Genomic DNA, 15319 nt, shown 5'->3' on the forward strand with positions numbered 1-15319 from the left:
TTCACTCGATCTATCCTGTCTGTATCTGACATATGCTTCCTTCTTTTTCTTAACAAGACCCTCAATTTCTTTAGTCATCCAGCATTCCCTATACCTACCAGCCTTCCCTTTCACCCTGACAGGAATATACTTTCTCTGGATTCTTGTTATCTCATTTCTGAAGGCTTCCCATTTTCCAGCCGTCCCTTTACCTGCGAACATCTGCCTCCAATCAGCTTTTGAAAGCTCTTGCCTAATACCATCAAAATTGGCCTTTCTCCAATTTAGAACTTCAACTTTTAGATCTAGTCTATCCTTTTCCATCACAATTTTAAAACGAATAGAATTATGGTCGCTGGCCCCAAAGTGCTCCCCCACTGACACCTCAGTCACCTGCCCTGCCTTTTAGCCTGACAGCTGGATTACTAATAGAGTAACATAACCATTTTGATACCATACTTTCTGACGATACATGTTGTGAGATTTTGTTTTAAATAGTAATAGCTTTATGAAGATAAGTAGTGATTGTGCAATTCAACTGAAGTTTACACTATTCTTCCAGCTTTTTACATATAGTAATTGGATATCACCATTCTCATGTTGTCCTCAAAGTGGTACTCAGCAACTCATTAGTATTAGTACTGACTGTTTAGATAATAGACAGCATTTTATTTTTGTAAACTGTTCAATTCAATCTATCAAATGTAACCCTCAATATCTTCCAAGAAGGCATTCCTTTGCATTTGTAACTAACTTTCATGTCAGCATTTTGCAATTTCATTCCTCCACTCAGTTCTAAAGTCACTAGCTCATGCAAGTGTTTTTAAATCTCTCACTCAAATTGCTTCCCCAAGTCAATAAAGCTTGGCAAAAAGATCACAGCCAATTGCAATTCCATACAGCGCACCTTACCTTATCAAGGAAGACAGAGCAGAAATGCTTTCTGTAGCTTAGAGCAAATATGAATAATTAGGTTGATTGATTCATTGCAGTACAGCATCCCAGAAATATCAACTTTTGATGTTGTGGTGTGATTTGCTGACCAATTTTACATAAAATGCCCTGCTGTCAGTTTCTGAGTAGATCTGGAGGAACAAAGTATCTGTTGCAACAAGTATTTTGTTCTCTCCCTGACAACAAGATTGCAAAGAAAAATGGGAAAAACAAAAATCAAAAAGAAATATTGTTCATTATATAAGCGTATCAATATGATTACTTACAGATGGTGATGGGAAGATTACTTTTGACAATCTCAAAGATGCTTGCAAATCTGCAGGTGTCCACTTTTCACATCATGACTTGCGGGAGATGATCAAGGAAGTGGACACAAATGGTGATGGTACAGTTGACATGGAAGAGTTCATCAATCTCATGCTACAAACAAACTTGTTCTGACTGGTGAACCACTTGGACATTTTCATTCAGTTGGCATGTTCACTCCCATTCAAATTTTAACCATTTCTCTCTGTATCTGGTCAAATCTGCCTGAGCATGAACAAAAAAGGGCACAGCTGTTTTCAAGGTACAAATAAAAACTTTACACCTTCATCTGTTGTTGAACACTTTGAAATGCAATCAGAAGTAATTCACCTTTTCGTACAAGACAGTAAGAAATGGGAACAAAGTACGCCGTTCAGCCCCCTCCAGCCTGCTCCTGCATACAATAGGATCATGGCTAATCTGAATTTCTCACATCCACCTTCCTGCGTTTTTCCAGTAAACTTTGATTCTCCGACTGATCAATAATTTGTCTATCTCAGCTTTAAATATGCACAAGCCCTCCCAGCTCTCTCTGTGGCAAGGAGTTCCAAAGGCTCATAACTTGACGAAAGAAATGCCCCCTCTTTCCAGTCTGAAATTGGCCATAGTGTCTCTATTCTGTGATTGTACTCTCTGATCCTAGACTCTCCCGTGAAGGGGAGCATCCTCTCAGCATTTGTCCTGTTAAGCCTTTAAGAATCCTATAGATTTCAAAAAGAATGTCTCTTATTCTGCCAAGTCCAGTGAGTTGAGACAAAATACAATTCCTCCATAATATAGTGAACTTTCCCTGAATTGCATTCAATGAAATATCCCTCCTTAAAAAAGACCAAAACAATCTCAGTCCTCCATATGTAGTTTCATCAGCACCTTGTATGGTTGCAATAAGATGTCCCCTACACTTTAACTCCAACCCCTTTAAGTAAGGGTCAATATTCCATTAGTCTTTCTGATTACCTGCTGTACCTGTGTGCTGGCTTTCTGTGTTTCATGAACAAGTATCCCCAAACCCCTTTGTGTTACAGCTTTCTGTAGTTTTTCTCCACTTAAAGATGTCCTTCTTTATAGATGATAAAGCTGCATTCTCTATATTCATTATAGATTCTGAAATATTAGAATGAACTCTATGTTTACTGGGGATGTTTCTCAGGAAGCCCAATAGGGGAGTTGAATTTCACCAGAGTTTCTAATGGCCCACTGCCATAACTCGATTGAATTTTTGTTTATGTTTACATCATGGTTCTGCCAAATATTTCATTGAAGGTATGACAGCAGAGGCCCCAAGGAGGTGATGACATTTACTTTGTATTTCTATTCACACTTAAATCTTTCAACAAAATGTTAGTCCTCACTCCAACATTTGGACTAGAATTGTTTAAGTTCCAATCTCATGTTACTATTTTTCTTGAGCATCCAATCAGGACAGTTTCTAGACTGGTTGATCTTTTTGTAGATTTGTTAGATTTTACCTGTCATTCAGCTTTGTATATATGCACTCGGAATATTCCCTTGTTTTGTTATTTCTTCCAACATACATCGGGACACTAGGAAGCTCAGAGGAACAGAGGAATCTTGGGGTGGTTGCCCACAGATCCCTGAAGATGTTGGGACAGGTTATTAAATTGAATAAGGCGACCTAAGGAACACCTTTATCTGTCATGGCATAGAATGAATGAGCAGGGAGGTTATTTTGGAGCTGTACAAAACTTTGCTTAGCCCACAACTGGAGTACTGTATGTAGTTCTGGTCAGATTATTGTAAAACGAATATCTCTCTATTCCAGTGGCTCCAACTTTTGTAGTTTCAGTTACGTGTACACCATGGACAGTATCAAACCATTCTGAGAAGATGTGCAAATCAGGTCAATACTCTTTGGACTTTAGAAGAATGAACAGTGATGGAGAATGACAGAGAGACTGAAATGTTTAAAATTCTAAAAAGAGATTTGTCAGGATAGACTCTGACAGATTGTTTTCTTTGCTTATTCTCAGGATAAGGGGCTAATTATTTAGGACTGAGGTGAAGAGACATTTCTTCACTCAAAAGGCATATCTCCAAGAATTGGCAAGCTCAATTGTTGAACACGCTCAAACCAATGTTTGACCCCTCAAGGAGTCAAGGGATATGGAGAATGGGTATGAGCGTGGAGTTTTCAAATTGATGATCAGCTAATATCATATTGAAAGCTGTAGCTGGCTCAACAGGTCTTACTCCTACTCCCATTTCTTCTGTCCTTTCTCCCTATCAGATGTAGTTATACTGTACAGCTTTGAACTGATCTGTGGAATTGTTTAGCTCTGTCCATGATGTATTTTCGGTTCAGCATCCTTGCATTCCTGAGTTGCACCTTCCTCAGGTTGGCAGCTATGCTATTAAGTAAGCAGATTATAAATCTGTCTCTGGCAGATCACATGACCTATTTTGATGTTGCAAATGTCCATTATTCAAAATGAAATGTTTTTTGTTGCCATATATTACAAGGATATCAGCAACATCCTGATGTTACCAAATAGGCATCATTATACTCCCTCCAGTTAACTGCATTACATGTGAGCATTAGGATAATGACTGTAGCATTAGGTCCTAGCAGTGTTCCCATTTCTAGTGATTGAAAACCTTTCAACCTGTTATTTATGCAGTTAAGTAACAGAGAACCTGTTCACAGTAAGGTGGAATGGGTATCATTGTTTAATAATGCAATTGTGCAACGCATGAATTCGCACTGGAGCTGCTGTTGTTTGTCAGTGTCCTTTCAAGAACTTAGCTTGTTATCTGGCATGGTAATATTCTGAACCAAATCAGCACAATTACAGATCAGAAACAAAGGGACAGCTCCATACACATACTTGAGTTTATACTGTCAGTGCTTAAATGATTTATGTGCAGGACTGTCAAAGTATAGACCTACAACCAGTAATGCTCCAGCTACTCTGAGTAAAGGGCCCTACCACTGAGTTGGGCAATAGAACAAGGATTTTGAAGCAAGATGATCTGGTATCTTATCAAAACTGCAAATGATGATGATGATAAAGAGGAATAGTACTGTAATCAAAGGCGTGAACAATATCATTCATGACATTAGATTGTAGAGCTATGGAAGGGGCAGAAATCTAATTGGGGAGATTCAAGTTAGAATCATAGAATCATAGAACCCCTACCGTGTCTAAATGGGCCATTCGGTAAATCGAGTCCACACAGATCCTCCAAAGAGCATCCCACCCAGACCTCTGTCTCCCCTAAAATCCTGCATTTTCTATCTGTAATCCATCGAGCCTGCACAGCCAGGACACTTTGGGCAATTTTGCATGGCCAATCCACCTAACCTGCACATCTTTGGTGTGTGAACGGAGACCAGGGCAAACCCACATAGACACAGGGAAAACATGCAAACTCCACACAGACAGTCACGAGAGGCTGGAATTGAACCTGGGTCCCTGGCGCTGTGAGGCAGCAGTGCTAACCACTGAGCCACTATGCCACCCTCATGGGAGAGCTCAAAATGGCTGAAAAAGACAACATATTCAAAGGAAGCAGCTTGACACATGTACAAAATGCAATTTAAACGCAAAATTGTCATATGGAAATGCTAATGGCACTTTTATAACAAACCCTTCTCAAATACTCTCGGTACAAGATAAATATTGAGTTATTGACATAAATAATGAGTTACAAAATGTCCACATAAACATTAATGAACTGTGAGAAACTGAATAATTGAATAGCTGTGCTATGCTGTGGTTGTTATTCAAAGATGGAAGTGCTTGTCCTGATGTCCAGCTGCATCAGTCCTTAAGTGGGAGGAGATAATTGCATGTTGGAGATGAGCTATAGTGTCTTCACAGCTGATGGCACAGCCTGAATTGGATCAGGTTTGTGCATAGCTAATTCCCTTCCGCTGTTGCTAAATAGGTGCAGCAGGCATTGTAGGTACAGTCAGCTGACATACTCTTAAAGATAATTAAGGGCATGAATGCTTTGAAAGAAAGTGAAACAGAAGATTTAACAAATGAGCAAATATGATGCATAACTTGTATTCTTTTCCCCAATGTGACAACTATTGTCCAATGTTATCAACTTTTAAAAGGCAGACAAGGGAGGACTGGTACTTGATTCTGCCAGTCAAATGAGAAGTGAAACAGAGGCACCTTACCAGTTGAGGGATAGACCACAAACTTGCACATTTAAAATAGATTTGATTTGTTACAAAATAGACCTGCAGACCACCTTGCACAATTAACAACCCTTATTTTTTCCCCACGCGGACAGCATATGAACCTCATGCTCCCTGTCCATTATGTGATTACAGCTTGCAACCAGTGATAACTGCACTCCTGAATGACTGCACACCTAAATACAGAACGCAAAATTGAAAGGCTAGCACCACTTAAAGCTAGCTAGATATACAAGTTTCCAGCAAAATCCTGTTACATTTGAACCTTTTCCATCCATCTTCACTAGGTTCTATGTTAAAGATTACTCGCATCAATGCACTATTTCTTTATTGTGCTTAGTGCATCTCCACTAGCCAAAATTTAAGATAAATATTTAGGAACATGTCCAATATAATAAACAGAAAACTTTGCTTATAAATAACTTCATCTACAGAAGCCACTGTGTAGTTTCTAAGAAAAACTTCTGCTTTCGAAAAGCAATTAAGTCATGACATCAGATTGTGCTCTAGAGTTTAATTAAATGAATGGTAATATCTAGAGTAGGATGAAACATACTTTAACAGTAAATAGAGAGTACATTAATCATTAAATAAATAGTTTCTCTTCATTAACAGTGTAGAGATTCAGATTTTATTTTTCATGGAACCACATGGTTGGATCATTGCATCGATTGATAGTTCAGATATGTGTTTAGCCTTTGAAACACTGAAATAGATGGGAGGGTTCTTTAATTGGTTTGTTATTGATTCAGCTATTATTTTCCTACTTCAAAAGTTTCAATATATTCAACTTTGGAGGCTTTTGTGACCCAGTGTGCAACAGAATTTCATTATGAATACCTGGCTAAACTCCTAATCTTACTATTTGATTTATCTCAGCTGGGGTTGTTAATATAGTTTTAAGGATAATTGTGATATATTTTGATTGACAGTTTTAGAAGTCTCAGAAAGATTATGCTGTTTCCAAACCAAGTTGAATAAAAGTTCATTTTCACAGTTCCCCAAGTTATAGGGTTAGAAAATTCTGTCTATATTCAACGTGTTGCACGACAGACGAGGACGTCTAACATTTACTCACAAAACTAGGCCTACATCCTGCCTGCATTAGCTCACCTCACCTTGTATTTCAGGAGGTAGTGGCCTAGACACCAGCCAATCTCTGCCCTTTCCTTATGAAAATAGCATGGGTGGGCACTGCCAGACCAGAGGCAGCATTGCTACTCATGATTTCCATCTCTGATAAAGTTCTGGCCCCTTGTTTCGTAACAGTTGCCAAACTAAACATGACCAAATTATTTGTTTTTGGAAAGCTTCCATGAAAACTCAGCTTTTATTGTAAACGTGGTTTTGGACAGATGTGGCTAGCTCTGGCCTCTGGCACAGGGACTTGAGTAACCAAATACACGCAACAACGGAAGCATAGAAAAGCTATGGCATGGACAGAGGCGATTCAGCTCATGTCTGCATCAGATGAATAAACCAGCCATCTATCCTAGTCTCGTTTACCAGTACCTACTCTGTAGTCTTGTAGATGACAGCACTTCAGGAACAGATCAAGGTTCCTTTTATATGATCTCAAATCTTGCAGGGTTCCACTCAAAATTAGCACGAAAGGTACGGAAATGGATGGCTAATACTCAGTACCATTAGCTTACCAGAGATGACCAATTTATCATCTCAGAACAGCAGGCCTCAATACATCCTCCTCAGGAACAGATATGACATGTTATCTAAGCACCTTAAACCCAATGACCACTGTAGCTAACCATCTCTACAGTACTGTTACAATGCATACACAGAAGCAGAAATAGAAAGAAATAACAGAATGGAGGTAGTTATCGAGTTTCAATAATGCCAGTGTAGCTGCAAGAATAGGAACCAGACCAGGGCCTGTAGATAAGCATTTGTGCAAAGGAAAAGCAAGATTTGGGCAAGACCATTTAAACTTTAGGTAAATGCGTTCTTTGCTCACAAATACTCCTTACTAAAAACATTAGTTCTGGTTGACAGATCCTTGGAATTACCTTTTTAGGCCTACCCTGAGGATGCCACTTCTCAAGATATCATCCTACAGACCCTGAAGGCCTGTAGGAGCACCTGAACCACCATTCAGTATATGCGAAAGTAGCAGATGACAATCCAAAAATAAGCACAGAGGTCATTAGCTTTTTATTTCATGGGTAGAACCCATCAATTTTGTTTCTGGTTGAGAGCATTGATAGAAAAGACCATCTTAAAAATACAACACCATGGTATCATCCAAGTACAAATAAAATGTTCACTTTCTTAATCAGGGGCATTGGTCACAAACTAGCTGGACATGAGCACACATACAATCTTTTCCAGTTGATACATTTAATGGAATTTGCAATAACTTAATTGAAGAACTCCCCAAAAGCACAAAGTTAAAATGTGGCAAATCTGGTCAATATTAAAAATGATTTCACAGTCCAATAGATATCCATTCCTAGCCCAACATAATATTGCATTTAAAAATCAGAAAATATCTGAGGGAATATCTAGCCTAGTTCCTTTTCTTTTGGATTCATTGCTTCATCTAAAGATTTTGTTATCTCAAGTTCAGACAGCAGAAAGTTATAACAGAGAATAGAATTAAGAAAAAGGTTTGCGCGTAATAGCAAGGCTTTTCTCTAGGAAGTTTACGTTCAAATACCTGAAGGAAAGTAGCAAATATTTCAATGGTTGGACCCTGATTAGGTCAACTCTCCAATCAAATTGAACATAACTGCCCATTTTGATGATTAAAATTTTCATTATTATTAGGTGTATATTAAACAATGTTAGCAATTATCAAATAATTGAGCACCAGTTATACAACAGCTTTTCAGAATAAACTCAGATTGCCTAGCCACAGTGTATCTGAAACAGCAAATTTTGAATGTGTGACATTATTTTCTGTAATGGCCCAGAAACATGCTGTTGTGGGAATGCCTTGGGGTATGTGTTAATACTTTTATTTTTCATAGTATCCCTACAGTGAGGAAACGATGACCCAACAAGTCGACACCGCTCCTGTGAAGAGTCACCCACCCAGACCCATCCCCCCCCTACCCTACTAGTCTACATTTACCCCTGATTAATGTACCTAACCTACACATCCCTAAACACTAATGACAATTTAGCATGGCCAATTCAGCTAGGAATGCCCTCACCAGCTGTTCATGGAAAATTTGCAAGTCAAGTACAGATCAAATATTGCAAGTAAAGTTGGAGGTACTTTGGGAAATATCCCCTAAATGGCACAGAACAGAATGTAATAAAGTTATTCTAAATTAGAGAAAAGCTGGAGTATTTAAAGCTTTATTTTCTCATGAACATTAGTACGAATATCTGTAGCATTAAAAAGATTTATACATCGCCAAGTCGAATGAATAAATAATGAAACACATTATTATGGTACAACACAAAATCTTTACGTAGATGAAAATCCAACAAGCAGCGGCTAGAAGTTGCTGTTAAAAAGTCTGTCTGGGTCATATTTTGTAAAACTGTTTAGATGTCCACCTCTTTCCATATCAATTTAGCGTCATGGTAATCCAAGCCATTCCAACATAGGTGGAAACTGATGTGCGAGGACATAGGAGATCACTTAGAGAATGGATTTACAAACTTGGTTACTTAGTACAGCAGGAGGAAACCTTATTCATACCTTCTGGCTCATTGGAATGTCAAGTTACCGCTCATGACCAAAGGAGGCACTAAAGGCTTTGATCCAATCTCACTCAAAATAACATACCAGAAAACTAAGGTGGAAATCCAAGACAACAAAATTTAAGCTGCAGATGTCAAAAATCCAAACCAGGAAACATTAGTGGGCATATACATAAAAGCCCATGTAGAAGTCACGCCTCTATGGAGTAGTTAATTGTAAAACCTGAACAATCTGTGGGATCGCTGAAGCCAAAATAGGGACTAAAATTGGGAAAGCCTCGTGAATTGGAGCATTACTTGTTAACCAAAAACAATTGTCAGTTCATCAGTATTAAATGAAACACACCAAAATATGCTGAAGACACCATACAATTTAACATCTACAAAAAAAAAGTTAATTAACCTCTCAGATTCCTCCAACAGTACAACAAAACATTAGTCTGTCTTTTTCCTATAAATATCCATAGACCTGTGCTGTATTTTCAGTATGTTATGTTTTAGATTTTCTGAATTCAGCTCCCAACTTTCCTGGCACCCTGACCTCAGACTGGCAGAAATCGGGAAACTACCAAACCATTTCAAATTTACATGATTACACTCAAGAAGCTACAGCTCAAGAACTAATTCATCCATTCAGTGTCAGCAAAAAAAAAAGACAAATTAGAGCCAAAATTACAACAAGAGACTTTGAAAACTGTTGAATGTATATGAGAGAATCCTTTGTAAAAGTACTACAACATTTGTATAACACTAAAAAATCACTAAAGGAAAGTTAGGTATTATAAACAGCATTTAATAATTAGAGTGTAGATTCTACTTAAAAGTTTTATAATAGAAATATAAGTCAGCAAAAAAGGCCACTTTTGTCAGAAATTCTTTTCATCTTTATTATGCACTTCTACTAGATTAATTTAGTATTTTAAAGCCTTAAAATAGTCTTTGCTGAACTCAGGCTGCTCTCTCTCTGCTCATGATAAGAAATTAAACACTATTGCCAATGTTCAGATCTTAAAAAAATTAGCCCAAAGCCAATGGCAAGCAGATTCCCTTTAAGATGAATTGTAAAGAATTAAAAAGTAAAGTGCCTGTATTTAGGGCTGGAACACTTGCCTTATTTCAGGCACCTAGCTGGCAGAATTAAGCATTCCCCAGATCAGATACTTTACCATGAGATGTAATAAGGGTCCTATTATTTTGCCCAACGATTATTCTATCAGGTTTTTAGTCTCCCATACCAATTTTCTGACTTCCAAAAAGGTATATACTTTGGTGTCAAATTTTATGAAGGAAATGAAGGTTCGTGGCCTTTGTAACATTTGTAGTGCAGAAAAATATTGAACTTTGTTGGATTTAAACCCAAGCCCCAGAGGTGAAGCTGTGCATTTGCTACAATATAGCAACAGATGCGGGAAACCACAAAGAGAATTCAAATGCCCAATTCTACTTTGGAAAACAAAACTTGAAATATGTATTGAAATTGCATATAAATGCGTATACCCTATTCAGATGAAGAAAGTTCCTGACTCAAGATAAAATTCTGTCAAAAGCTGCTGACATTTGATGCTAATCTTACAAACATTAATCCTTAAATACATAATTCAAATCATACAAGTTAAATTAGTTTAAATAGTTAATTTACGACAAACAAGTTAGAAGCCCAAAGAGGTAGAAAATTCCTACATGACAGCTCTTTGGTGCTAAATTCAGATTAGCAGTTATTCCTCTGTCTAAACTATTGCTTTTGAAATGGCAACGTAGATTCTTGAAATTTATAAAAAGGTGCATAAGGCTCTTCATTAGTACCATTAATATTGGAAATTGTTTAATAATACACATTATTACTTCCTCTTCAGAATGCTTGAGCATGATATTGTCGATCTGTTATTCAGACTAGCCCTTTAAAAAGGCTTAATGTAGTTATTTCAATTGATGCGATTGATGCCCCCAACAGGGCTCTTGTAGAACAATGGTAGTCTCCCTACCTCTGAGCCAAGAGGACCAGATTCAGGTCCTACTTGCTCCAGAATTGTGGCACAAGTCTGAGCAGTTTGTTATATTAAAAGGAAAAAAAAGGTTTACTGCAACCAAACTGAATTCTGCAAAATCTTTCAATTGCTGAATACTTATAGAAGTGTCAACAATGTTGCATTTCTTTTAGAAGATTAGCTTAGATAACAATGACACCCTTACATACTCACGTCTTGCTGTTATGGTCATGGACAGCATACTTATGCTGATTTCCTAATGTACATAGTAGGTTAAAATTCCCTTTTTTATTATTAGTATTGGAGATGTTTAAGCACCTTTTGGACTACAATCTGTTCACCAAAATGGAAAACCTGCAACTAAATGCTTAATGTCAATAATTACTGTAAATTAATGTCCAAAGTCAAATGACATTTTATAACATTAAATTCCTACCAGCATACTGAGGATCATATTCTATTTTTATGAAACAAGCAGTGTGGATTTGAGAGGATTCTATTAGAATATTGCACAAAACTCAACACTTTCAAAAAATCAAATCCCTATCTGAAGGCTCAAAGAATCAGTCACCTTCCTCATTCCACAACAGAGAAACAGTATCAGTATTGAAAAGGCCAGTGGTAGTCATAACGGAGAGCTGATCAATGGCTACAGACTGTAGAAAAGTAAGTCACCGATTTGGATAATTGAAAAAAAACTTCTGGAGTATTCCTTCTCCCAAGATGTAGAATTAACAGCGACCAATAACTCAAAACCGCAAGTCCAAGTTGAGGTACTGAACCATCCGAAGACTAAATGTTAAAGACAAGGTGACTTAACAAAATGCTGAAATTGACTTGCCTCTGCTGACAAGTTTTAACAATTGACCAGAATGCTATAATCTAAAAACTATTCAGAGTTCTGACCTCCCTCACACAAACACCCCTTCTCTCCATATTTCATTAATGTGGAGGGTGAGTAAAAGCCACCCTAGTCAGAGGATCACAGGTTCCGCTCAGAGGAATGACCAGTGATGTGCTTAACTTCATGGTTACCACGTCTCAAGCAATGGGCAGGGTTGGAACGGCAGCATCTACAAGGGGAAATAACCTCTCCGCATCTACCCAGTCAAGTCCAAGTGTCTTGTACGTTTCAAGAAGGTAGCCTCTCATTCTTCTAAACTCCAGTGACTGCAAGCCTAACCTCCTCAACCTCTAAGAAAACACCTCCACACCCAGAATCAACCTCCTGAATCTTTGCTGAAGTGACTCCAATGCCAATATATCTCGCTTTAGATAAGGGGAACCAAAACTGTTCAGAGCATTCCAGCTGTAGTCTGACTAGCAAGACTTACTTATTTTTATTTCAAAAAACTAAAAAGGAGGGTAAAGGCCAGTCCATCTGTCTTCCCTATTACCTACTGCACTTGGATGCTAGATTTATAAGATTCATGCAAGAGGACATCTAAGTCTGTTTCTGCTGCAGCTTTCTGCACTTGCTCCCTATTTAAGGAATATTCAGCACTTCTTTTTTCCCTGTCAAAATGCATAGCTTTACATTTTCCTACATTATTGTCAGCTAGTGACCACTCATTTAATCTGCCTATATCCCTCTAGTAAGGAAATCACACTTGCCTTCCCACCCACGTAGGTCATCTACAAACTTGGCAACAATACATTCACTTCCCTCATTCAAGTCAATAACGTTTGCTTGGTAAATAATTGCAGCCCCAACACCAAAGTCCTGTGGCACTTCACTAGTTACAGGGTGCCATTCTGAGAATGCTACCTATACCCCAACTTTGTCTTTTATGAGTTAGCCAATCCTCTATGCTAACATACTACCACAGGCTTATATTAAAGAGCCTTATGTGGAACACCTTTTGGAAATCCAAATATATTACATCCACTGGCTCCCCTTTATTTATCATGTTACCTCCTCAAAAGAATAGTAATAAATTTGTCTGGTATGAAATCCCCTTCATGAAGGCATGCTGATACAGCTTGATAATATTATTTCTAAATGTTCTGCTACAATATTCTTTGGAACAGACTTGAATATGTTCCTAATGACAAATGTTAAGGTGACTGGCCTATAATTACTGGTTTTGTACCAAGATTTGGGAGAAGATTTGTAGCTCAGGTTCTGTTCACAGAGCTGGGTTTTGTACCATTCTCCCTTTTTTGAAGAAGGGTCTTAGTAGTTTTGCTACTGTCTGGGATTTTCATCAACCTTTAATGCCGTTGGTTTTCCTTGTACTTTTTTCCTCTAATAGTTGCATTTATTTTTTTCATCCTCTTTCTGCTATTAGTACCTTCTGTGAAGACTGAAGCACAAGTATTTATTCAATTCCTCTATAATTTTCTGTTTCTCCACTATATCTCCAGTCTTGTTCTTTAAAGGGTCTACGTTCTCTCCCTTTTAAAATATTTAAAGAAGCCCTTAATGTCTATATTATTATAATCTTATTAATTTGTCCTTATATTATGCACGCCATTTCTTTCTGGAATCTTTTGTTGGCTTTTAAAACACTTTCATTTCCCCAGTTTACCACTCATCTTTGCCACACTGTCCTCAAGAATCAGCCCCTAATTCTGAGACTGTCCCACTGTATTCTAGATTCTCCAGAAAGGGGAAACAATTGCTAATTTTCTAACCTGTCAACACCTTTATAATCTATTAGTACATTAATAAAACTATTAAATATGTAAGTCACTCATTAATTTTAGCTGGTTTGAAAAATTTCAGTACATACAAAGGCTGCTTTGGGGTGAGGTAGGTGGGGAGAAGAAAGTCAAACTCACATATTGTATGTGCTTGCCTATCCAAAAAAAGAGAATTAAAATAATGTGACAGTGAAAGTAAAAAGGTGATGCTTAAAGGAAAAACAACAATGAAAAGCAGGGGGTCAAGACGCAATTCATTCCACATTGAGTTAATTGTGATTAGCTACTTCAACACAAAAGTAGTGAATCCTACTGAAGAGAGCATGACACTTTAAACCACAAGCATCCCACTTGATTTATGTTCAATCAGAAATTTGTGTCCCTTTTTTTTCTCATTATGAAAGTACTTGATGTCAAAAGTTTTCACACAAGTTCAAGTTCCAAGCATTATCTGGTTGCATTTTTATTAATATTTTCTTTAAAATTTTAACCCTTTCCAGTCTAGGGCCATCATAGATTTAAGCCTCAGCGGTCCACGCTGTCAGCCACGTGCAGTATCTATAAATGGAGTTTATTGATTAGTCAGCTGACCTTACAAGGTCGAGAAGCCAACTCCACAAGAATTGTGGATCACCCGGGGGAAAAAAAAAATCACAGAGCAGTGACTTTCTTTAAAAAGAACTGAAAACATGGTCTTTTATTCCCACCAAGAGCTGCTGTTTCCTGGTTTCCTGGGCAGTTGAAGAATTCCTCTTTGTAGACAGGAAAGGGTTAATTTCAGTATAGAACATTATGAATCCATTATAAACCGATGATAGAATTTGTAAAAATGTTTCCAGTATTGATGACATCAAACATCAGGCAATAGAGTTGGCTTTATGCATCAAGTGCCTGCAAGGTAAAAGGAAAACACATTTAATTCTAAAGCAAGAACTCAGCTTTCAAAAAACTATAAAATAAAGGACGAAGCCTGCAGAACGTGATCCTCAAACTGCAGGGATTTTTGCAAGGAAGTTCAGTTACCACAAAATGCTGTTTTTGGAATATAGCAGATAGCAGTCTTGGTTGCAAGGATACTACCAATTTGATATCATTCTGTTTGAAAAGCTATTGGCATAAGTTCCAGAATAATACTTACATGTTTATAGCAATAACAGACACAATTTAGTCATTGTAAAAGTAGCCCATCAATACTTGCATTTTTTAAAAATGTATTCATTTTGTGGGATGTGGGTGTTGTTGGCTGGCATATTGCCTGTCCCTAGTTGCCCTTGAGGTGGTGGTGAGCTGCCTCCTTGAGCTGCTGCAGTCCACCTGCTGAAGGTTGACTCACAATGCCATGAAGGAGGCAATTCCAGGATTTTGACCAGTGACAGTGAAGGAACGGAGATTTAGTTCCAAGTCAGGATGGTGAGTGACTTGGAGGGGAACTTGAAGATGGTGGTGCTCCCATATATCTATTGTCCTTTGTCCTTCTAGATGGAAAGCAAATCTTAGCATGGCTTATACACTTAATGGTAAGGTCCTAGGGAGTGTTGCTGAACAAAGAGACCTTGGCGTGCAGGTTCATAGCTCCTTGAAAGTGGAGTCGCAGGTAGATAGGATA

At 37.8% G+C, this 15319-nt stretch overlaps 2 protein-coding genes across 2 annotated transcripts in view; one reads left to right on the top strand and one right to left on the bottom strand.

The window, feature by feature from the left end:
• LOC122540206 (caltractin-like) overlaps positions 1-1546 on the top strand; it is a 17403-nt gene extending 15857 nt beyond the window's left edge. Inside the window, exon 5 of the mRNA XM_043675585.1 lies at positions 1202-1546. Within this exon, the coding sequence (XP_043531520.1) occupies positions 1202-1374 (173 nt within the window). The 3' untranslated portion in view covers positions 1375-1546. The remainder of the gene's footprint in view (positions 1-1201) is intronic.
• Positions 1547-8715: 7169 nt separating this feature from the next.
• The window catches only part of srm (spermidine synthase), a 33438-nt gene continuing 26834 nt past the window's right edge, over positions 8716-15319 (bottom strand). The window contains exon 8 of the mRNA XM_043675584.1: positions 8716-14604. Coding sequence (XP_043531519.1) covers positions 14590-14604 — 15 coding nt within the window. The 3' untranslated portion in view covers positions 8716-14589. The remainder of the gene's footprint in view (positions 14605-15319) is intronic.

The sequence above is a fragment of the Chiloscyllium plagiosum genome, chromosome 34 (assembly GCF_004010195.1).
Source record: "Chiloscyllium plagiosum isolate BGI_BamShark_2017 chromosome 34, ASM401019v2, whole genome shotgun sequence".
Lineage (NCBI taxonomy): Eukaryota > Metazoa > Chordata > Chondrichthyes > Orectolobiformes > Hemiscylliidae > Chiloscyllium > Chiloscyllium plagiosum.